Source organism: Setaria viridis, chromosome 7 (assembly GCF_005286985.2).
Source record: "Setaria viridis chromosome 7, Setaria_viridis_v4.0, whole genome shotgun sequence".
NCBI classification, from domain to species: domain Eukaryota; kingdom Viridiplantae; phylum Streptophyta; class Magnoliopsida; order Poales; family Poaceae; genus Setaria; species Setaria viridis.
Genome location: NC_048269.2, coordinates 32,768,836 through 32,790,964, shown reverse-complemented (window position 1 = coordinate 32,790,964; position 22,129 = coordinate 32,768,836). Strand labels below are relative to the sequence as shown.

General features: G+C 45.2%; 4 protein-coding genes across 4 annotated transcripts; all 4 read left to right on the top strand.

Annotated features, from left to right (window-relative positions):
- The first annotated feature begins 6,852 nt into the window (after positions 1-6,852).
- LOC117865858 (citrate-binding protein) lies at positions 6,853-7,892 on the top strand. The gene is made up of 2 exons (XM_034750111.2): positions 6,853-7,263; positions 7,385-7,892. Exons 1-2 carry the CDS (start codon positions 6,925-6,927, stop codon positions 7,769-7,771), a joined length of 726 nt encoding a protein of 241 aa, XP_034606002.1. The 5' UTR covers positions 6,853-6,924; the 3' UTR covers positions 7,772-7,892.
- A 1,489-nt stretch (positions 7,893-9,381) lies between these two features.
- LOC117865230 (citrate-binding protein) lies at positions 9,382-10,517 on the top strand. The gene is made up of 2 exons (XM_034749382.2): positions 9,382-9,773; positions 9,883-10,517. The coding sequence occupies exons 1-2, from the start codon at positions 9,483-9,485 to the stop codon at positions 10,261-10,263; spliced, it is 672 nt and encodes a 223-aa protein (XP_034605273.1). The 5' UTR covers positions 9,382-9,482; the 3' UTR covers positions 10,264-10,517.
- Positions 10,518-11,391: 874 nt separating this feature from the next.
- LOC117865440 (CCA tRNA nucleotidyltransferase, mitochondrial) lies at positions 11,392-17,701 on the top strand. Its single transcript, XM_034749641.2, has 15 exons — positions 11,392-11,754; positions 12,815-12,945; positions 13,106-13,223; positions 13,477-13,529; positions 13,692-13,741; positions 13,827-13,925; positions 14,206-14,315; positions 14,467-14,594; positions 14,777-14,867; positions 15,280-15,363; positions 16,183-16,245; positions 16,348-16,492; positions 16,796-16,960; positions 17,079-17,176; positions 17,265-17,701. Exons 1-15 carry the CDS (start codon positions 11,425-11,427, stop codon positions 17,379-17,381), a joined length of 1,782 nt encoding a protein of 593 aa, XP_034605532.1. The 5' UTR covers positions 11,392-11,424; the 3' UTR covers positions 17,382-17,701.
- A 1,859-nt stretch (positions 17,702-19,560) lies between these two features.
- Positions 19,561-20,697, top strand: LOC117865724 (uncharacterized). The gene is made up of 3 exons (XM_034749964.2): positions 19,561-19,654; positions 19,795-20,193; positions 20,290-20,697. The coding sequence occupies exons 1-3, from the start codon at positions 19,580-19,582 to the stop codon at positions 20,476-20,478; spliced, it is 663 nt and encodes a 220-aa protein (XP_034605855.1). The 5' UTR covers positions 19,561-19,579; the 3' UTR covers positions 20,479-20,697.
- The last annotated feature ends 1,432 nt before the right edge of the window (positions 20,698-22,129 follow it).

Here is a 22,129-nt window from a genome sequence, read left to right as displayed (position 1 = left end):
CAGAAGATGTACTTATGCGTGTTGTTGCACAAAATACTTCCACTGAGTTGACCCTTCCTTTATTCTTGTTATCTAAGTTTTGTTTAGTCTCTCAGGCGTTCATGCTGAGTTAGGTAAATCTGCATTGCGTAGCTCCGAGTGGTAAGACAACCTAGCAAGTAGCAGTACCCGAATCGCCAGACATCAGTTAGAGTTGAGGAGGCACAGGCACCTGAAGAGCCTGCTTCACTACAGCAAGTCAGCAACAGTCATGGTCTACAACTTTACATGAAACGATCTACACTGACTTTGGGAGGGTGGGTGAAGTCACATGTCAAAACTGGAGATAGTGGAAGAATACAAACAATATCAGAGACGTTCCTAGCTCATTTCAGAGGATGCAAAAGCTGAAACTCATTTCAGAGGACAACGCTGAATGTTCTCCTATCAGGGACTCACAGGTTCGGTTAAGGTCTGTTGCTAGGTGAAGGTGATCACTTTCAGAGATATTAATGATAGTAAATTTCAGAAAACTATCGCATATTGCACTGACAACAATCAGAATATAAATAGCGTCCCTTTATATTCAACCAAAGATCATAAAGAATACAATTGACAGATGAGATCTACCATTATTCTACAAGGAGGAGGAGGAGGAGGAGAAGCAGAAGAAGCAGAGGAGGGAAAGGGAAAGCACAGCAGGGGGTGGGTGCTCTCATCTGTTCTTCCGCGAGCAGCGAGAGACTTAGAATCCGGATACATAATCGTTGGCGGCCGGCCAACGGCGGCGCCACGGAGCTCCATTCCTCGGGCCCATGGCGTGGAGACGTGGAGGCGTGCGAGGAGACGAGCTGCGTATGTCCCGGCCTTGCCCCGGCTCCCGGGACGGAGGAGCAGAGCACCGTGTCCTCCCTAGTCTGTCTATCGCCTTCGTCGCCCAGCTGGCCCTCCCGGGACGCGATCCATGCAGTAGTGTTCGTTGAGGCTCTGCCCGGATGATGCGCCCTGATCCCTCGCACCCGCTTACCAAACTACTTGACCGAGCACTGCGGCTTGGCCGAGACTCCAACCAAAGCATAGGCCATACGTGGTGGCAAGCTCCGATAATGGACTGAGCTGTGAGCTTTGGGCGCCGCCGGCCGGATTCCATGCGTGCCGTTGAGCACCCTGCACGCATGCATGCACGCGTAGGCTGCATCCGCAAATAGCTAGTTGACCATTTTCCTTCACCGTATTATCTGACGTGCAAGGAGTTACCCCATGCTCGAAATTGCAGCTCGGTGTTAGTTTGTTCATCTATACCTATCTATATCTATACCTATTATTAAAGCAAGTAACGCCTCCGCCAGATTTTTCGTACGTCGTGGTATTTTTGCAGAAAAACCCCTGTTGTTTTGTGTAATCAACCCGCAGTCCATTATTATGAATAGTTTGGGTGTCGGATTGAAAAAGGAGGAAAGAGAGGGGGTTTAAAGGGAAAAAACTTCTCCTTTCTCCAATCCAAAACAAGGAGGCCAAGGAGGGGGACGGGGCGCGGGCAGCGGCCGGAGCGGGGCGCCCCACCACGGCCGCGCCGCCCGCCCGTTGCCGAGGCGGCGCCACGCGCCCGCTTGGAGCTCCCCATCCGCAGCTGCCTGGATCTCCCCCGCTGAAGCCGCCACCCAGAGCTCGCCAACTGGAGCTTCCCATCCGCGGCCGCCCAGATCTCCCCCGCCGCAGCCGCCGCCTGGAGCTCCCCATAATACTGATGCCCGTGCGTTGTCCACACGCGCGCACAAGCGAGAGGAACCGCAGCAGCTTGAAGTGTCGGGACCGGAGCATGCTGTGGACGTCGGAGCTCGCCGCATGGCTTGCGCTCGGAGTTACGCGGAGGGAAGCGAAGCCACCGCCACCGCAGCCACACGAGCGGGAGCGCAGCCACGGTAGATGCTACGCATGGTGCTCGCCACCGCAGGTGCCGCGCGTAGTGGTCGCCGCCGCCACTCGAATCGCACGCAGCTGAAGCCTCGGTCTTGTCGTGCTGTGGCAGAGTGTGCTGCTCGCCTCGGAGCTCGAGTAGCACCATGTGGTTGTGAACGAACAAGGCACCAAAAGATAAGGACCATCCTTTTTTAATTAGTTTGTGGGTCCCGTAGAAAATCTAGACCCAAATTAAAGAACCTAAACACGAATACGGGGTAAGGTCCAGCGTGGACGAAGAGAAGAGAGAACCAGAGATAAGGGTGCCTCGCAGTTTGGATTATGACGGTGCCGTTGCATCAAAAAGAGAAAACGGCCAAGTCCTCTTCCTTTCTTTTTCTATTGCACGTGGGTTCCGCTTTAAATCCAAACCATTTCCTAAGCACAGCCAAACCATGGATTCGGATTGGAGTTTTATTTCCCAATCCATAATCTACTTCTCCGTATCCCATCTTATATCCATTTTCATATCACATCCACCGTCCAAACGTCACCTTAGGATTTCACATGAGATGCTGGAACCGAGTTGTGTTTTGCATCGTGAGTGTCTCGACCGCCCAATCCAGATGGATGGCTACGAGCCAGGTGCGAAGTTAAGCTGCCATGTCGGGGGAGATATTGGGCCAAAAACGGTAAGGCAAACAATTAAGACTCAAGAGGAGTTGAAGCAGTACGACGGGTCCGACCCTGAGAAGAAGCCACGGCTGATGGCCATCAATGAATAATTATTTCAATATAAGGATATATGTTAATAGAAATGCAATAAATATATAGTGATAAGGATATATGTTAACAGAAATGCAATAAATATATAGTGATAGAAATAGGAAAAAAACCCACGAGTTTTAAAAATATGATTATCATTTCACCGTAGCAACGCACGGGCATTTTGCTAGTATATTATTAAAGCAAGTAGTGTCTCTGCCATATTTTTTTCGTCCGTCGTCCTATTTTGCAAAAAAGCCCCTGAAGTTTTTAGAAATCAACCCGCAGTCCACATTCTAAAGAGAAAGGGGTTCAGGTGATAAAAGAAGAGAAGAGAGGGGGTTAAACGGCAAAAAGCTTCTCCTTTCTTAGCAAAGAGCGAGGGGCGAGGGTGCGGGCGGCAGCCGGAGCGGGTGCCCCGCCGGCTACCGCTGCCCCGCGCTGCCCCTGCGCGCGGCGAGGGTGAGGGCAAGGGGCGACCTCCTACCACCTGCTCGCCCGTGCCACCTCCTCCCAACGCCTTGCGCTCCCGTGCTCCACGCCACCGCCCGTGCCTCGCACTCGCCTCCCAAGTCACCGCTACCCCGCGTCCTGGTCGCGCGCTTGGCCGCCACCGCCCAATACCGCTGCCGACCTCCGCTTGGAGCTTGGGCTCCCCGTCATCGCCCGGATCTCGTGCTCCTCTGCCCGCCGCCGCCAATCCCCGCGATGAATCGAGGAGGAGATTGATGAGGAGGCAGCGGCCGCAGGGCCAGGCTCAAGAGGAAGGCGGGCGACAAGGACTCTAGCGCAAAGACGGCGGCGGCGGCGGCGGCGGCGGCATTGCCTGGAGGAAAGAGGGTGGCGGTCGGCGAGAGCGCTGGTACGACCACGACCGAGGAACTCTGCGTTGATTGGAGGGCCTCTCTTGATGCTGCGGAGGAAGTCAAGGCCCCAACAAAAGCGGAGGAGCCCGACGATCCGAGCAAACCCAAGTGCCACGAGTTCCTTTGAGATCTCCAGGAAATGGTGCGCCGTCACAAGCCCCAAACTCAAACCCCTGCTTGTTTCGTGTTCTCACGATTCCATCCCCAATCCATCCCACGATAGGCTCTGTAAAATTTCACTGTCAGTACTAGGTGTCAATGTGGTTTGTGGTAGCATGCAGAGTGCAGCAACGATTTCTCTTGTAAGAACACAGTTCCGAGATTATAGCTGAACATTTAGGACAGCTTTCTTGACATTACTAAGCATCAGTTCTTGTGGCATAATGGAGGATTTTTTTTTGAACGAAAATAATGGATGATTTTAGAGTAGAGTAACAGGAAATACAGGAAAGCAAACGCACAAAGGAAACAGAGTGCTCCCTGGTTTGGCCTTTGAAGGGCACAAGAAGAGCAACCTACGATTGCACGATCTGAATTCTGAAGGATCGCATTACAGACATACAAATGCGCAACTTAGGAACATGTGAATCTAAACTACCATACAAGGAATTTTAGACAATTCACAGGAACTATTTTGACCTTCAATATCATCTCCCAGCTAACTCAGATGTCTTCCGTGTGCGCAGACGAAGGCCAAGCTTATTTGTTCTGACCCATCTGCTGTATGGTTATTGGAGCTGCAAGCAAATGAACATAGATCAGAACCATACACGGTAGCCCAAAGATGAGACCCCAAAATTAAAATTATGGCTTAATGGCACAATGCACCAGTGGTGTTAGTAGCATTCTTGCCGATGGGGGAAAGAAACAATTAGAAATTAAAAGCTTCATGTTCAAGTCAAGTGCCAAAACAGCAGGCTACTGTCTGTTACAATGAACATTTTGTGATACTTCCCTCAAAACTATTTCAGGTGTGTGCTACTGCTATACCTGGCCGGACCTTCAAAGTGCAAGAATGATTTAGCAGCAGACTAATATAATGTGCAGAAAATTCTTTCAGATCACATTGAAACCACGGTTGCACGATCTCTTTTTCTTGAACGAGGGTTGCACGATCTCAAGATCACATTTCAGGCAGGCATACAAATGCACTTTGTATCAGAAACACATGAAAATTATACTGACGAACATGGAAATCTGAGATGCTTACTTCAAATTTAAAACAGTGTTGTGTTTGCGAGTATTTTTTTTCTTTACAATTCTTGAGCAGGTAATGCATGAAGCAGTACGCTACCTTACCTGAAATTCAAGGGCACATATCAAAAGATGCAGCATGAGGAATGCACCTGATGTGCAGAAATACTAAATTGGGTTTGCGTAGGCAAATCATTTAAGACCATCATCCAATCTGTCTTCTTTTTCTTTCTTTCTTTCTTTTTTTTTGAAATGGTGATCATCCAATCTTTTAATCTGGCAGCTTTAATAAATGACCATCCTTATGCATACGGTGGGCTGTTATCTAGCATCTACCATGAAATCTACTTTACAGCCATACTAGCAATGTTATAGCCCTAAATATCTCCAGTTGACAGTTGCTGCATTGTGCTGGCTCTTCTGCATTAAGCTATTCTATTCTGTTACAGTCTATATATAACATCCCCCGCGGTGAAGTATGTTCAAGTAGAGCCGTGGAGTTCTTGCCGGCATTTCTACTTAAATTGTACAATCAGATAGCTGGGGCGACTCATTCTTTGGGTAATGGTGAAAATATCAAGCAAACAATATGACTGATAGGAGTACTGTTTAAATGTGAATGTGATATGTTTTTGCTCTTGGACGTTAGAATTAATGCGTGGTAACCAACTTCTTAAACTTAGAAAATATTGGATATAGTTGTTATGGGGAACCGAAAAGAAAAAAAAAGATATGGCAGTATTTATGTTGGTATAAAATGTCATTAGTTTGGAAAATACAATAGATTTTTTACCGTAGCAACGCACGGGCATTTTGCTATTATTTCTAAAACATGTTTCTTTACGGGTAATTAACTTTGAATATATTTCAAAATTTAGTAATAGTCGTCAAAAATTTCAGCTGATATCTTCGCTTCATCTATTAATCAAACTCTTTACACGCTTTTCCAATAAAACAGAGTTCTTGGCTTTTACAAAGCACAATAAAATCATTTTGGCAAAATAATGCTGGTGCAACGAGAAAAACTAGTTTGACCAACGACCAAATCAAGAGAGCATATCCCTTAGGCCAGATAATTAACTACACAGCATCATCAGACTGTCAGAGACACCACGCAAGTTTTTACCTTTTTACCATCGCGTGAATACGCGAACTATCCAGCTACTAGAAGTTGCCGTGTTCACGAGGGGGTGGCACAGCAACGGCGACGGCGCAACGTGCACGAACCGTCTAAACTCACTCATCCTCATCCATCTGAGGACAATTTTCTTTTCTTTTTTTTTTGTTTCAGTGGGTCTGTGGACAATTTTGCTTGCACCACGTACGCTCCATTTTGCCGTTTCCATCACCTTGTGCCTCACGACAACGCAATATACACGTACATCCTTTTCTTTGGAGGAATTCGGGGTTTTTTTTATGTTTTTTAAGCATGTGACAACATTCTGCGCCCCCCCCCCCCCCCCCCCCCCCCCCCCCCCCCGAGTAATTGATGGATGGTATTGGTTTGACTGAAAACAGGATAGGCAATTCCGAGGCCAGAAATGAGCGCACAGGCCTACAGACGAAATTCAGCACCGGCCATCAGCAATATATTCACCATAGGTAAAATCGTCCCGATGAGTTAGGTTAAAATTATTTGAAAAAACAAAACAAATCTATCATAGCTAGCCAGTTAGGTCCCGTTTAGGAGGGTTTCTCCTAAAACGGCTTCATCGGTAAAGCTAGTGGAGTAAAAAAATAGTGATTAAACTAAGTTCATTTTAGTTTCGATTTACGAAATAGCTTCACGTTACAGTATCTCATTTTGCGAAAAAAGACGAAGGTGAAGCTAGGATAAGCTCTAAAAAACGGGCCTCGGTCTTGCATGCGTACGATAACTGCTTGCAGTCACTGACTGCCAGCTAACCTGGCGGCATTACAATACTCGAACAGACCAACAATTACCACGCTTTCTCACTGTAAACAAGTGAAACCAACCAATCTTCTATGTGTAAACACCTGCAGCATGCAAAGCTGCATTTTTATATGGGAAGAAATCTGTCCATGCATGCATGTCTATCTCCCAAGTTTAGTAAGATCCCCATGGCCTTGTTGTATTTAAGCCACACGAGCCTTACCTGCAGATGCTCACAAAGCCAGCTTAGCACAGAGCTGCAGAGGCAACTAACTGTCACCTCAGCTACACGAGGAAGACAAGACAGAACAGAAGCTTCTGCTGCGTATGCCAACGATGGCTTCTCACGCTCTCCTCCCCCTCCCTTGGCTTTCCTGTGTCAGTGTCTGTGCCTGCATGGTTGCAGTGGCCGCCTTGTTGGCGTCGACGCCGGCGGCGGCGTCACGCGCCGCCCTTGGCGCCGCTGCCGGCAGTGGCGACCCGACGGTGGGGTTCACGGCGGTGAGCCTGAGCGAGAGCAACTTCGTGCTGCAGCACCCCTACGACGTGCCGAGCGGCGACCGGTACAGGTTCGCCGGCGGCGTGCGGCAGCTGTGGGTGCTGTCCTCCGACAAGCCCCATGATCCCCACAGCCACACCAGCCCCAGAACGGAGATCAGGATGACGGTGATAAATTATCCTTCTCGATCGATCACAGATTTAGCTAAAATTAACACAAGTAGAGAGTTAATCATATACAGAGATCAGGATTAGATTCAGATCAGCAATCTTCTTTCAATCTTTCCAGGGCCACGACTACTCTTCTGGGGTGTGGCAGTTCGAGGGCTACGGCTACGTCCCCTCCGGCACGACGGGGGTGTCGATCATGCAGGTGTTCGGCGCCGGCGAGTCCGCCACCACGCTGATGCTGCACGTCTACGACGGCGCGCTGCGCTACTACGACCGGCAGGTGGTGGAGGACAACATCTACGACCGGTGGTTCCGGCTCAACGTGGTGCACGACGTCGGCGCGTCGACGGTGGCCGTGTTCGTCGACGGCATCGAGCGTCTGCGCGCGCCGGGCCGCGGCGGGAGCTCGCACTACTTCAAGTTCGGCGTGTACGCGCAGAACCACGCCTCCAGCAGGATGGAGTCGCGCTGGAAGGACATCAGGATCTTCAGGAAAGATAACTGATGATCATTTGACATTTTGAGTCGAGCCAGGCACACGATAGCTTAGCTACTATAGTGCTTGGAGTAGTATGCATTTGTGTACAGTTGATAATAAGTGCATTGTATATATCGTTGTGTGGTTTGTGATTACTGCAGTACTCGTATCATTGTGTAAAAAATATTACTCATGTTTTGCCGGCTTGCCGCTAGAACCATTTTAAACAAAATAGGACTGCATAATCTTGCACAACTTTGTCTGTCTACAAATTAAAGTAGCTTTATTGTTCCTCTATTTAGTTATTTTTCTCATCCCTGCGATAGTTGATCTCTTAAAGCATCAGGTGTAGTTGACAAATTCAGACAAATGCATGTATCTTGAAATGCGGTAGACTCCAGGAAGCAGTAATTTATTTCACATTAAGCAATAACTCCTTTTTTTCAAACCCCTAAATTGCTCGCGACGCAAATCATCCTCTTCACCCTTCATAGAGATCGACCACCAATTTTGAATAATGCCCATCTAGGCTTACATCTCCTGCTGCCTGCCTGTTTTGTATTTTTTTTAAAAAGGCAATGACCAAATAAAAGAATAGGAAAGGAAGACTTCTACGATGAGATTAGTTTGGGCTTTGCTATCTCAAACATACAAAATATTATGGGAGGTGTCATCATCTCTTCGCGGTGGCCACTTATAATTTCAATATAGTCTGAGTGGGGAAATACCTACTCTAGCTTAAGCAATTGTCATGCTATACCTGAGAGGGGCATCATTGTGTGCAGAGACGGAAGGCCGTGATATGAGCCAATTTTTATCACCAGTTTTTTTTTTACTCATGTTTTACCGGCTTGCCGCTAGAACCATTATAAACAAAATAAGACGCCGTCTACAAATTAAAGTAGCCTGGCACTGCAATAATACCAGCGATTACGTAATAAGATCTCACATCTGCCGTCCTCTGAAAAAACTAAGGACTTAATGTGCACCTGTGTTTACAATGCAGCTATTCAAAGCAAGTCTGGCACCTGGTAAGCGGCTGAACCGGGGGCCAGGTATGCACTCCAACTGATGAAGATCAGGAACTGCAGGTTTGGTGGACTAAAGCCCTGCAGGCGCTGACCAAGCAACAAAGAAGATCCAAGGGGGCGATCATCACCATCACAGCGTGGAACGTATGGAACGAAAGGAACAGAAGAATCTTCCAGCAACAGACACTACGGCCTGCGCAAATTCTTCAAAAGATTCAGAAGGATATTGCTACGAGATGTCGAACATGTGGGAGCCCAGAATTGGACGGTGTATCTTATTAAGTTCGTTTAGATGTTCAAGAGTCGAGTTAATCTTATTATCTGTAATATCGAACTATATGTAACCTTAACTTTCTCTTCTCTTTAAATGAACTAGCAGGGTCCTGCTTCCTTTTTTTTAAAAAAACTAGGACTTCACGTGGTTCCCGCTATTGACGAAATTGCAACAAAAGTTTCGAAGAATATAGAGTCGAATTTAAATTTCCAGGTTCCGTATGAACAGGTCATAGCTTGCCCTCTGCGTGCAGTTTTCTTTTGTCATTCCCTCTCGGTACAGTGCATCAATATCACCAAGGACTCCCATCTATTTAAGAACATGATGAACCCTTGGTCGCCGTAGATGCTCTGAAGACATGCCAGCTAGTTGAGGCAACTGATCCTGGCCAGCTAAGAAAGGGGAAAGCAAAGGAAAGTGCTGCATATACGCCATGGCTTCGTACACCCTCCCTCTTCCCTGGCTTACCTGCCTCTGCGTCGTGGTTGTCGTCTTGTTGCTGTCGCCGGCAGCGCTCCTTGCCGCCGCTGCCGACGACCCGACGGCGGGATTCAAGGCTGTGAGCCTGAGCGAGAGCAACTTCGTGCTACAGCAGCCGTACGACGTGCCGAGAGACGCGCGGTACAGGTTCGTCGGCGGCGTGCGGCAGCTGTGGGTGCTGTCCTCCGACAAGCCCCACACCCCTCAGAGCAACACCAAACCAAGAACCGAGATCAGGATGAAGGTATGTAAGGTGTTCTCATGTCCAATCCTTCTTTCAGAAAAGGGTTGAAACTTAAAAGTACTCGATCATCTTTGCAAACATGTTGTTGGTAATTAAATTTTGTGTCTAGGGTTACAACTACTCTTCCGGAGTCTGGCAGTTCGAGGGCTACGGCTACGTTCCCTCCGGCACGACGGGGGTGTCCATCATGCAGGTGTTCGGCGGCGGCGAGTCCGCCACCACGCTGATGCTCCACGTCTACGACGGCGCGCTCCGGTACTACAGCCAGCAGGTGGTCGAGAACAACATCTACAACCGGTGGTTCCGCCTCAACGTGGTCCACGACGTGGACGCGTCGAGCCTCTCCGTCTTCATCGACGGCGTGAAGAAGCTGCAGGTACCCGGCCGCGGCGGCGACTCGCACTACTTCAAGTTCGGCGTCTACATGCAGCACGACGCGTCCAGCTTCATGGAATCGCGCTGGAAGAACATCCGGATCCTCAAGAAATGAAGACTGATCTCGATTGATGATACCTTCTCTCCGTGCCATCATTGATGGCATGCAGCTTATATTGATTGGGGTGATTGTTTGCATGTTCGGTTTATGCATTCCAGTATACTATCCATCTATATACCGTATCATTGTATGATTTTGTGTATCTTTATTGTTCGTATTATTATGTGTAACAATACGATGCATATGTTATGTTATTTGTGTAATGTAATAAATTGTTAAGGCAATAAAAGATATAGTCTTGCGGTCCACTATTTCCGCGTTTCCTGTGGTGATGATAAGGCCAGCACAGTTTTATCAAGATGTGAAAATAATTAACTGTGCTACTTGAGTTTATCGGGATGAAACTCCTTTCACGTATAATGAAACTCTTTCTTCTTCTCCTCATAAATATCTTGCCAAGTCAGCAAAATTGGTAATGTGGTATGAAAATTAATGCTCATGAAACCTTCCATGAAACTCCCACTAACACTGGCCTAACATGTATATATTGAGTTCCACAACAGATTCGGAGACACCGTAGTTGACGCTCGACAAATTCAGAGAAAGGGATGGACCATGAATGGAGATTGATAAAAGGTGGTTGAGAAGTCAACGCATTACAAAACATATGGACCATGAATGCGATACCAGCCATTTATTCTTAGACTATTTTTAATGGAAGTTTCATTTTCACTAAATGCATGCTATGTCGGTGTTTTTATGATGTGGTAAATAATTAATAAAGAAATAGATGAAATAAGTTTCATTAGATAGATAGAATCTTATGTGCACCGTTTCCAAGATAGCTTGTCTCCCTCATATAATCGAGGAACAAAAATAAACTCAAGCCGTAACATACGCCATGTCAAGGCGTTTGCTATTTTTTTTTCATACATTGTGGTAATCCACCCGTTTAATGTGATTTCTCCTTTTAAATTTCTTTATTAGGAGTTGTTATGCCTAAATTTCCACTGGATTTATATGTATGGGAACTCTCATCTATCGATAGAAAAGAAATTCCTCACCTCTCTTTTTTTTTACAAAAAGAAATTTCTTCACCTTAATCAGAACGGCTGATTTTCGATCGAACGGCTGATTGAAGGGCATGCCGTAGGTATTGTGCTTGGGAACCGGAACGGTAGTGGAGTGAAAAGGGGAAGCGAGACCGCCCGCCACATGCCTCCTCGCCTCCTCCTCCTCCTCCTTCCTCGCGGCGGCCTCCTGCCCCCTCTCCGCCGCCGTTCACCGGCGCTTTCTCCTCTTCTCCGGAGAATCCCCTTGACTAAGCACCCCGTCGCCTTCTTCCTCTCCCCCGTACGCGCCTTCTCCGGGCACTCCGGCATGGCGGCGTGTTCGCCGGAGCAGCTGCAGCGGAGCGTGGTGGTGAGGGAGACCGTGGAGCTCACGGAAAAGGAGGAGCAGATCTTCCGACGGCTTCTCGAGGTCGTCCGCCACTTCGGCCTCGGCACGCAGCTCCGCGTCGCCGGTGGCTGGGTCCGGGACAAGGTAAGCTTTTCGCTCTTGTTTTTCCCCCCTTCCATCTACAAAAAGCTTTCTCTTTAGCCATTGGATGTATAGTGTCAGAATGAACTAGAGAAATTTAAAATTCAGTTTTTTTTAGGATGTAAGCTTTGGTTGTATTTTAGGATGTGATTGCTCGCTGTTGACACAAAGGTGGGATTTTTAATTGATATGTCACAATTTTTTCTATTGACAACTTGGCATTTTATAAATTTTTGGGGAGCAAATTGTTTAATTCTTAATAAAATGAATCTCAATATCCTTTAAGTTGGTTACTCAGGATTTTCAGGAAATTGTTTTGTGATTTAGTAGGTGATCATATGATTTCTTTTTCTCACAAATCACCATATAGCAAATACAAGGATACCAGCAAAGACGGTTTTGGTTCAGGAACGGTTCCTCCTTTCAGTTGGGTATTACAAGCTTTGCTGTATTTTGATACTATGGTTATTATTTTGGATGGATGTCCTGTCCTATAGGTTTTAGGGTTTTATGTGGGTTTTGGATAAACTGTTTAGCAATGTCATGCACAAAATTGAATGCTTATAGTGGGTTTTTATTGAAATTGTTCCACATCTGTGTGGACAATTTTGTTCTTTGCCTATGTTTAGGGTTCATGGCAGCGATGTTGGTCACATTCTTGCCAATTGCATAAACAGCTGTGCTGGTTGGGTCAGGGGATGCCCTGATCAGCTTATTTCTTGACCTTGGATTTTTTGTAGTCTGTATGCAATGAAAATCTATGTTTTCTACTGTATTTCACTTGGAAATTTTGGATGTAATGATTCAGCACCATGTGGCGTAGGATAATTTGTGGATAATCCTCAAAATGACTAGAGAAGTGAAGGTTAATCAAGATATTCTTTTTTCATATTTTTCTGATGCTGTGGTTTGTTAATTCTGTATAATATATTGGTTTGTTAATTCTGTATAATATATAATATAATGAATCATTCATAATGTTTTGCCCTAAAATAGCCTCTTGTAGATTGTTTAAACATAAAGTGATTGTTGGCAGTTTATGACTTGACTTCTGCCTTGGCAGCTACTAGGGAAAGACTCCGCTGACATTGACATTGCCCTTGATAATATGACGGGCCAGAATTTCTGCGAGAAAGTAAATGAGTACTTAGAGTTGATAGGGGAGGAGCAGAAAGGAATTGGTGTTATCCAGTGGTATGTGATTTTTATTATGCTAATCCTAATGAGTAACTCATTACTGTTGTTGCTTACCATTTTACACTTGTTTAGTCATAAAGTAACTGCACTGATTGATACATTGTGGCTGTTTGTTTATCCATTAGCTTGAATCATGAATTCTATTTGTGTTCTGCAGCAACCCTGATCAATCCAAGCACTTGGAAACTGCTAGGATGCTTATACTTGACATATGGATTGATTTTGTTAACTTGAGATCTGAAAAGTATGCTGAAAACAGTCGTATTCCTACCATGGTGTGTACTTATATCCATCCTTTCGCATGGTTATTTCAGTGACCTCGTTTACAGAGTACATATTATCTCTTTTCATATCTGAGTTATTTGTTACTGAGAGATTTTGACCACCTGCCTATATGCTTAGCTGAACATTTCCCATTGTATGGACATGTCTCTTTTGGGTGTTTCTTGTATTGTTGTGATAGTTTAACAACTAAACCATATTTTGGCAGCTCAATTTGATTTACGTTTAGTACTCCTTCATTTTCAGGAGGTTGGTACTGCCGAAGAAGATGCATACCGCAGGGACTTAACGATTAATAGGTAATACCTTGATATTCCATTTTCAGATGGTTTGTTGTATCTCCAAAATTTTGCTTCCATCATTGCAAGTTTGATTTTAGTTTGAAATAAAAAATTTGAAGGCAAGCCTATTCTTCACAATCCTATATTTATTTTTGTTCCTTTTTTTTCTAACTTTGACAGCTTGTTCTTTAATATCAACAATAACTCAGTGGAAGATTTAACTGGAAGAGGTGAGTTTGCTAGTACTTCTATTGTACAAGTTCATAAATTGATGTGGCCATTTTTCAATGTTCATGCTGCTATGTCATTGTGAAGGTATTGAGGATCTCAAAGAGGGCCTTATTGTTACTCCTTTACCTGCCAAAGCTACCTTCCTTGATGACCCACTTAGAGTTCTTCGAGCGATAAGATTTGGTAATTTGAAACATCTCACAGTTATTCTCTAAGACTTTTCTATATTAAATTTGTTATACCAAGAAAGTATTCATGATAAATTTACTTCCTAATAAGTGGATAATGGTGTTACATGTATTCATGTTACCGGAGTAATTTTAGTTGAAACTCAAGAAATTCCTTCTAACTGCTTATGTCATTTTTCATCAAGAAATGAATACTGTGAATTATAATCGAAGAATATAACTGTGAATTGGAACATCATATTTTCTTTCCACAGGCTAATGCTTGCTTCTTTCAGCTGCTAGATTCAACTTTACATTAGCTGAAGATTTGAAGGAAGCCGCATCTGATGAAAAAGTGAAGTCAGAACTTGGCACAAAGATTAGCAGAGAACGTATTGGTCATGAGGTTGGATGCCTACACTACTTACCGCTAATTGCTGTTTGCTCTTTTTTTTACTGCTTTACTGTATAACCAAGCTTTTAGTCATTCTTGATGAACTTAGTAATGTAGCATGCAAAACCCTTGGTCATCAATTTCTTTCTTTGTATATTTGCAGATTGATCTCATGATGTCAGACAAACACCCTGTTAAAGCAATGTGTGACATCCGTGATTTGGGGCTATTTTACGTTGTCTTTTCTTTCCCGGTGAACTCCAACCCTCCAGTTTTTGACAAATGTGATGGGTATTGTCCTTGTTCTAACATCCCGTACCCTTTACATTTTGGATTCAGGCAACTGTATGTAGCGCAGTTGTATTTCAAACTACTGTAGCTGAGAATTGTGAAATGTAGAAAACACCATTGTGCATGGATTAGCATCTCTACATTAGTTCAATCTCATCTCTTTATCTCCTATGGGTATACAGGCAGTGTGTTTCGCATATTGAAGCAGCTTGGAATCTTGCATCTTCTATTGGCAGCTCTGTGTTCAGCAATGGTTCTGACACCAAGTTGCAGGTCAGAAATTTTTAGCATACTTCTTGATAAATGACTATATGAACACCCAGAAACTCCCTCCATCTCGATCATGTGACTCTGCTTAAAATGTTTTACAGAGTGATACTTTATAACTCCAATGCAAATAGAAAACACAAATCAATACTAGCATCTTGTCGAATTCGTTGCTACTAATCAGATACTTAAGCTATTTACAGAAAATGTGCACTGATTGAACTATTAAGAGAGGCATAAATAAAGCTTTCTGTTGTGATGAGGTTGTCTCTCCAGTTGAGTCTTACATATGATTAATGAATTTCCTATGTTAGGAAGATTTACTACAAGCTGCGCACTATGGCTAGCAGGAAATTATTTGATTATGATTTGTTCTCTCTTGGCTTCCCTTAACATTAAGATGTGTTATGGTGTTTAGGATGAGCAGCGAAGGCTTTGCCTGTATAGTGCATTATTCATTCCCCTACGAAATATGTTCTACTTGGACAAAAGATCTAAGAAGGTAACCTCTAAGTTCCTGCATCATCCATTTTTAATGCAAGGCTTTGAATCTTTGAACTGGCAAAAAAATTGTGTTTGTGTTCACTAAAATTATTCACTTAAAAGCAAGTGTGTTGATGGGTACATTTACATCATTACTTAATACTAATTTGCTATATTGACTGGTGAGGCAGGTTTAGTGTGACATGTATATTGCCTTTTTCAGTACACTGATTGAAGTCAGTCAAATTTATTTGCTTACATTCTAATTTGTTTGAGAGAGTTTAACTGCTCTGATAAACATAGAAGTGGGTGCATTTACTAGCTCAGTTTGCCGATAATGTCACTTTGACCAAACCAGTCACAGTTTTGATAATTCTTGCTAATTGGACTTCAGATAAAGAGCATCTGCTATCTTTTGGATATCCAGGTTCATTTTGATAATCTGTCCAATGCACCTCTTGAAGCATTATCACCCCTATGATCACTTACCTTCTTGGTGGAAATTACTGTACGTTGTTACTAGTACCACTGCATGCTTGCTACCTAGCATCACTCTCGGGGAAGCTCACATGCATAGCTTCTCTCCTGTGGAGGGACAATTTGTAGTTTTATTTGGTTTCTGGTGTTCAACAATCAGATCATGATCAGTATTTATGTGGGTAATTTGACTAGATAGCATGTTGCACCGTGAATATTTTGGTGCTTGTTATGGCTGCCAGGAAATGAGAAAATAAATCTGGAATCAACAAATGAAGCTGCTGTTAAATATCCCCACTTTCCTGTTCATTGTACTATTTCTTTCAACTGTGTACTGAAGAGTCTTTTGCATCATCACCAGGTTCCTGTTTGTAGCTATATTATTAAAGAGTCACTAAAGTTGAAAGCTAGCGATGCTGAAGCGGTATGTTCTGTTGAGATGCTCCCAACATCATTGTTTGTGATTCTGGTCAGTCTTGTACTGTGACAGCAAATTAACTTGTTATAATGTTGTGTGATCTTAAAGGTTGTCAACATACATGCTGCTAGTGAAAAGTTTGCTGAGTTAATTCTTCTCCTTGAGTCAAATGATGATGTGGGAACTCTCAAAGAGAAGTTGGAAGATGAATATCTTGAGATACCTACAGACAGTTTGAAGCGTGTTTTTGCAGGTCAGTATTCAGCATTGCAGTTTTCTAATTTGTTAGATCCTCTGTACTGGTTTATCCTTTTGTAATTTGTTAGTGTTTGGTGTTTGCTTAATTTGATTATTCAATATAGTACTCCGTTTGTTACTGTATCTGTAGTACCTGAGATACATGCAATCTGATATCCTTTGTATACATTTAAGTTGTTACAGTTGTGCAAATTCCCTAATGATTTAATCTGATCCTTTCAGTGTCATAAGGCTGATATTTGGTTTGTTTTAAGTGACAATTTTTCGACCAAAGCATGTGACACTATCAACATTTCAGGACTGATACTCCGAGAAATAAAGGACTTTTGGCGGGTGGCACTGCTTATATCCATTCTGTCCAACCCAGAAGCTGGAAATGCTGCTGACAACCTCAACAAGCAGGATGAGCTGCATCTGAGGAAAGAGAAATACATCAGAGTTGAGCGTGCCATAACTGACCTAGGTAAAGTAGTATATGATGGTCATGGAATTTGCACTTCTCCCATAACTGCAAGCGTGGAGATTTACTTGTTCATATTATTGCATAATAACCATCCTGGTTTATTGTTTCCCTTCTCCAGATCTCGATGGGGTGTGGAAGTTGAAGCCGGTACTTGACGGCAAATCCATTATGGGAGTTTTGCAGGTCAAGTCAGGCGGTCCACTGATAGGAAAATGGGTACACTATGACTCCACATCCTTGCAACTGATCACACTGATTCTAGATTCCAAAACATGTTGACACTAATACATGCTGGTTGTTGCAGCAACAACGTGCATTGAAGTGGCAGCTTGCGCATCCGAACGGAACCATGGATGAGTGCATCGAGTGGATGAAGCAGTCACAGCAATCGAAACGCCAGAAAGTAGAAACGGGCGCCTGATAGTCGATGGCATTTTGAGCATAGGCCGTAGGCAGTATTCAGATAGGTAACAAGCTGCAGCTGCGTCACTTTAGCCGCCGCCTGGATGGATTTGGCGTCTTCGTAGGATAACAAGGTGGATTTTATGACTAGTTCGCACAATGAGTTGTCGATTATTTTTGTGAAGTCCATCCTGTGGACCGGGCCGCCCCGGGTGGGCCATAATGGTTGGTCATGCCGGACCATTTGGCTATTAGAGGCAAGTTGAGACATTATTAGTTTCTGGAAGTATGCCGTACACAAGGTAAAAAAATTTGATAGCAGGTAGAGCTTCTCCAGCAGTATTTTTCTTACAGAGAAAAAGAATGCTTCAGTAGTCTTCCAATACATCTCCATTTTCCTAATAATTATGGATCATCTTAATAATCCACTCTTAACTCCCTCCAACTCCAAATAAAGGTGGAGTTCCTACTCGTAGTTCCAATTAACTGCCTGGGGATGGGATCCTCTAAATAAATGAGTTAGGCTAATCCCAGTGCAAGTTTCATACATAATAAATACGGTGACACATCAGCATATGTAATGGCATGATAAGGCAATTATAAAGTGAGAGGGGAAAGAGTTTCATCAGGATAAAATTGTGTATGCACGGTTTCCACTACGGGCTACGGCCATCTATTTCCCGCCACCCAGCTGTACTGGAGCACCCCGGCCGTAGGGCTGGATGCTCATCATGGAATACCCGCAACCCCACGCCTCGTCCGCGGCCTACCTCTGGAACCCTAGCACGGGCGACGAGCTTCCCTTGTCCAACATCCCGGAGAACCGTGATGGCCTGTGCCCGCTCTGGAGGTGCCTCCTCTCCCACAAGGACCCAGCTCATCATCCGGGGTGCGTCGTCGTGCTCCTGTGCTCCGGCGAGACCGCCATGTGGTACTGCGGCGGCCGGTGGAGGCGCTTCTCATACGAGATCACCGGTAACTTGGGTTTACCAATGAAGATCGGGATCTCTGCGGTCGCTTCGTGCCATGGGAAACTCTATTTCATGGCACTCCTGCAGACAACGATGGTGATCAGCATCGTCCTGTGTTCCAATACTTTGATGATGATGTCCCTGACATCAAATTCCCCCATGGTATGAACTCGGGGAACTGTTGGTTAGTGGAGTCACACGACCAGCTCTTCCTTGTCTACACGTACGTTCTCCACGCCTACAGGATGGATTTATTGGAGATGCTGTGGTTTTCTTGGAATGTTATTCGAACTTGGCAGCGGCGAGCCCTCTCGGACTCAAACCAAATCATTTATAGCACTTCATCAACAACTATATATTACAGGGATGGTAGTGCTTACTTGCTCACTTTCAACTTAGGATTAGACATCGTCCTAGAGAATACATGGGTTCCCTGTCACAACACGCTTCACTTCCTCATGCCTTTTTGGATTGTGCCTCTAAAGATTTGTTTTGAAGCAAATAAAGGTGATAGATTGTGATTGTTTTCTTGAATAGGCTATATAAGTTGTGGTGGAGATAGGTCCTTTATTGGCAAAACCTGCCATCAGTTAATGGAATTGAGGTTCCTAAAAAACACATCGCCACTGCTTTTATGTTATGGCAAGATATGCAGGTTTAATTAGGTGCATCATGTCGATCGCAAGCCCACTCTGTCCTCTAATCCATCTCTAGATTTGGCGGTTCATTTTCTTAGGAAGTAATAATTTTCTTAAGGCCAAGCAATACATCGATTCCTTATTTGTTTGATTCATTATGGTTTGAGACAGGCATAATTATAAGCGGCCAATTATCTTATTCTGTTTTGTGATTTCGTCGTAAAACAAAACATTATTAATGGTCCAAATCGAAATTCTATAATCGACACTTTCCCATCGGTTTAAATTTTATCAGATCCATCTAAATTCTAACAGTTTGACACTAAACGTTGTTAGTTTTTCTCAATTGTTTAACTGGCCTGATAAAATGTTAAGCCAAATCTTCTGAAATGCACATAAAGTCAGTAATCAATTAGCAATAAGAATGAGGGGAAAAGGAGAGAGACGGGAGGGGGGAAAAAAACCTTATCTGAGGCCCGTGGGCCATTTGCTTTGCTGCTGCCGGGCTGTGTGCAGAATTATACCAGCCCACAGGAAACAAGAAGGAAAACCAAAACCACAATCCCCACACCCCATTTCTGTTCGCACGGTTCCGCGACGCCGCATCCATGGAGATGGATGGGGAGGATGGCCCCGATCCCTCGTCAGCTCGGTTCCCGCTCCCTCCCCGTTCCTACCCTGAGGTAACTCCCGCCGCTGGTCTTTCCGTGCCGATCGAGTTTTTCTTTTCTCCGGTGACCGGTGACTGTGCGTGGCGCTTGGCCATCGCTGGTTTAATTGGGGCTCGCTGACCGTCTCATTCTCTCCGCCCTGCCGCGCGCAGATGATCCTGGAGGCGATCGACGCGCTGCGCGACGACAACGCCTCCAACGAGTGGGCGATCTCGGGCTACATCAGGGGCAGGTACGGCGCCGGCCTGCCGCGCGAGCACTTGTCCGTCGTCCGGTCGCACCTCGCCCGCATGGTTTGCGCCGGCGAGATCCTCCTGGACAAGAACAAGAACAACTGCTACCGCCGCCACCCAGATCCCGCTGACCCTGTGAAGCGGGGGCGCAGACGGCGGCGGCGCAAGCCCAAGGGCCCCGGTTCCGAGGTAATCATCGGTGCGATGGTCACCCCCAGTGAAGCTTTCGTCGTCGGCCCCGTCAAGGTTGGGCGACGCGGAAAGGCGCCTGTCGCCGTGGGCACAAGAAGGACGGTCCCTCTCCCAACTTACCCTGAGGTAACCCTGCGAGTTTTTTCTCTGTCAATTCCTTCTGTGCCACTACCCGGCCGCATGCAGTCTTTTATTAAATACTCCATGGCCGTGATCGAGCAGATGATCGTGGACGTGATCCAGGCGCTGGGCAACGAGAATGGCTCAGACAGTGCGGCGATCGCCGGCTACATCGAGGCCAAGTACGGCGCCAAACTCACGCGCAGGCACAGGCACGCCACGTTCGTCAGCGGGGAACTCTCCCTCATGAAGGCAACTGGCGAGGTCCTCTCCGTTTCCCCCACCCACTAGTCCCCAAGGCGAGGCATCCGAAAGCCACGTCTGACGGACTGAAGACTGCACTGAATTTCTGGAACTGGGACAAAGGGATTTGTCTCCCCAGTCCCCATCAGTATGCAAGAATATTTGGTTCAAAAAAATATGCAAGAATGAGATGTTCTTCCTGTTTAAGCTTGCGTGCTTGTTGTAAACGAGTGGGGTGTTTGGATTTTTAGTCCGAACTAAAATTTATATCACATCGAATATTCGGAGGTTAATTAGAAGGACTAAACATGAGCTAATTATAAAACTAATTACACAGACGGAGGCTAATTCGCGAGACGAATCTATTAAGCCTAATTAATCCATCATTAGCACATGGTTACTGTAGCATCACATTGTCAAATCATGGAGTAATTAAGCTTAATAGATTCGTCTCGCAAATTAGCCTCCATTTGTGCAATTAGTTTTGTAATTAATCTATATTTAATACTCCTAATTAGTATCTAAACATTCGATGTGATAGGAATTTTAGGAGGTTCTGAAGAACCAAACACCTGTAATAAGCTCATTATATTCGACTGGCAAACAGCGAATGCATCTTAATGGGCACTCAGGTCGAGTAATTGAGTTAGCGCAAATTAGGACAGCCTACGCTAAGCCAGTTCATCACTCAACGCTGTCACCACGCACACCAACCAGTACAATGCACATCAGTTCAGCAGGCACATTAACATTATAGATACATGTCAACAGTACATACATACTCCACCCCATGCGCGCAGATCACATCACATCATTACACCAAAGTGAATTGCCATAAGTAAGTTATGTAAGCAAGCAGTGGCAAGGAAGCAGTGACCAGGCGACCAACACATGCAGCCTAGTAGACCCAATCACAAAATAACTTTCACTTCTCAAGGCACTTCTAGCAGGAAAACTCCTCTCCTGAGAAACAGTAGTGCTACTCTGCGCATTTTCACCTAGCTGCGCAGCCTCAAAGCGAAGGATCAGTTCACCTCGCTCCTCAAAGACCACAACACTGCGCTGCAGGTCAACCTTCGTATCATCACCGACGGGCACCTCCCGTCCTCGGGTGTCAAGCAGTACCACCTTCTCGCCAATGCTCACGGTGTGGGCAGTGAGGCGCGCAGAGAAGTTGCCTGATCCTGTAGTAGTCATCCGGATGGAGATGGTCGCCTCCAAGGAGCATGTCACGTGTGCATATTTAACCTCAATTGCACTATGCTCGCTTGAAACCAACTTTGTTATGGCATAGCTGACATCCCCGTGGTAAGCAATGTTGTTATATCCAAAAACATCACAGCATAAAACCTTGTCTTCAGATTCCTCTTTGCCCTTCACTTTCAGGTCAATCTCAAAAGCAGGGTGGTCCAACAGTAGAACTGCACGGCTAGGGCCTGTAAGTTCCAAGAGAGAATCCTGCACACATGCACACACATTCAATTTAGTCCAGCTCTACAGACGATGGAATTGTTGTAGTAAAAGTTCAGAATTAGCAAGATGGGGTACATGTTCTGATATTTCACAAAACCACATTTCACAGATTTCAATCACATTCCTTTTTCGAACCTATGATGTCCTGAAGCACACACTACTCCGATCCTAGCGGAAAGATATCAATCCCAACACCATGTACAAGGGTTTCTTCAACCTGCTTTCA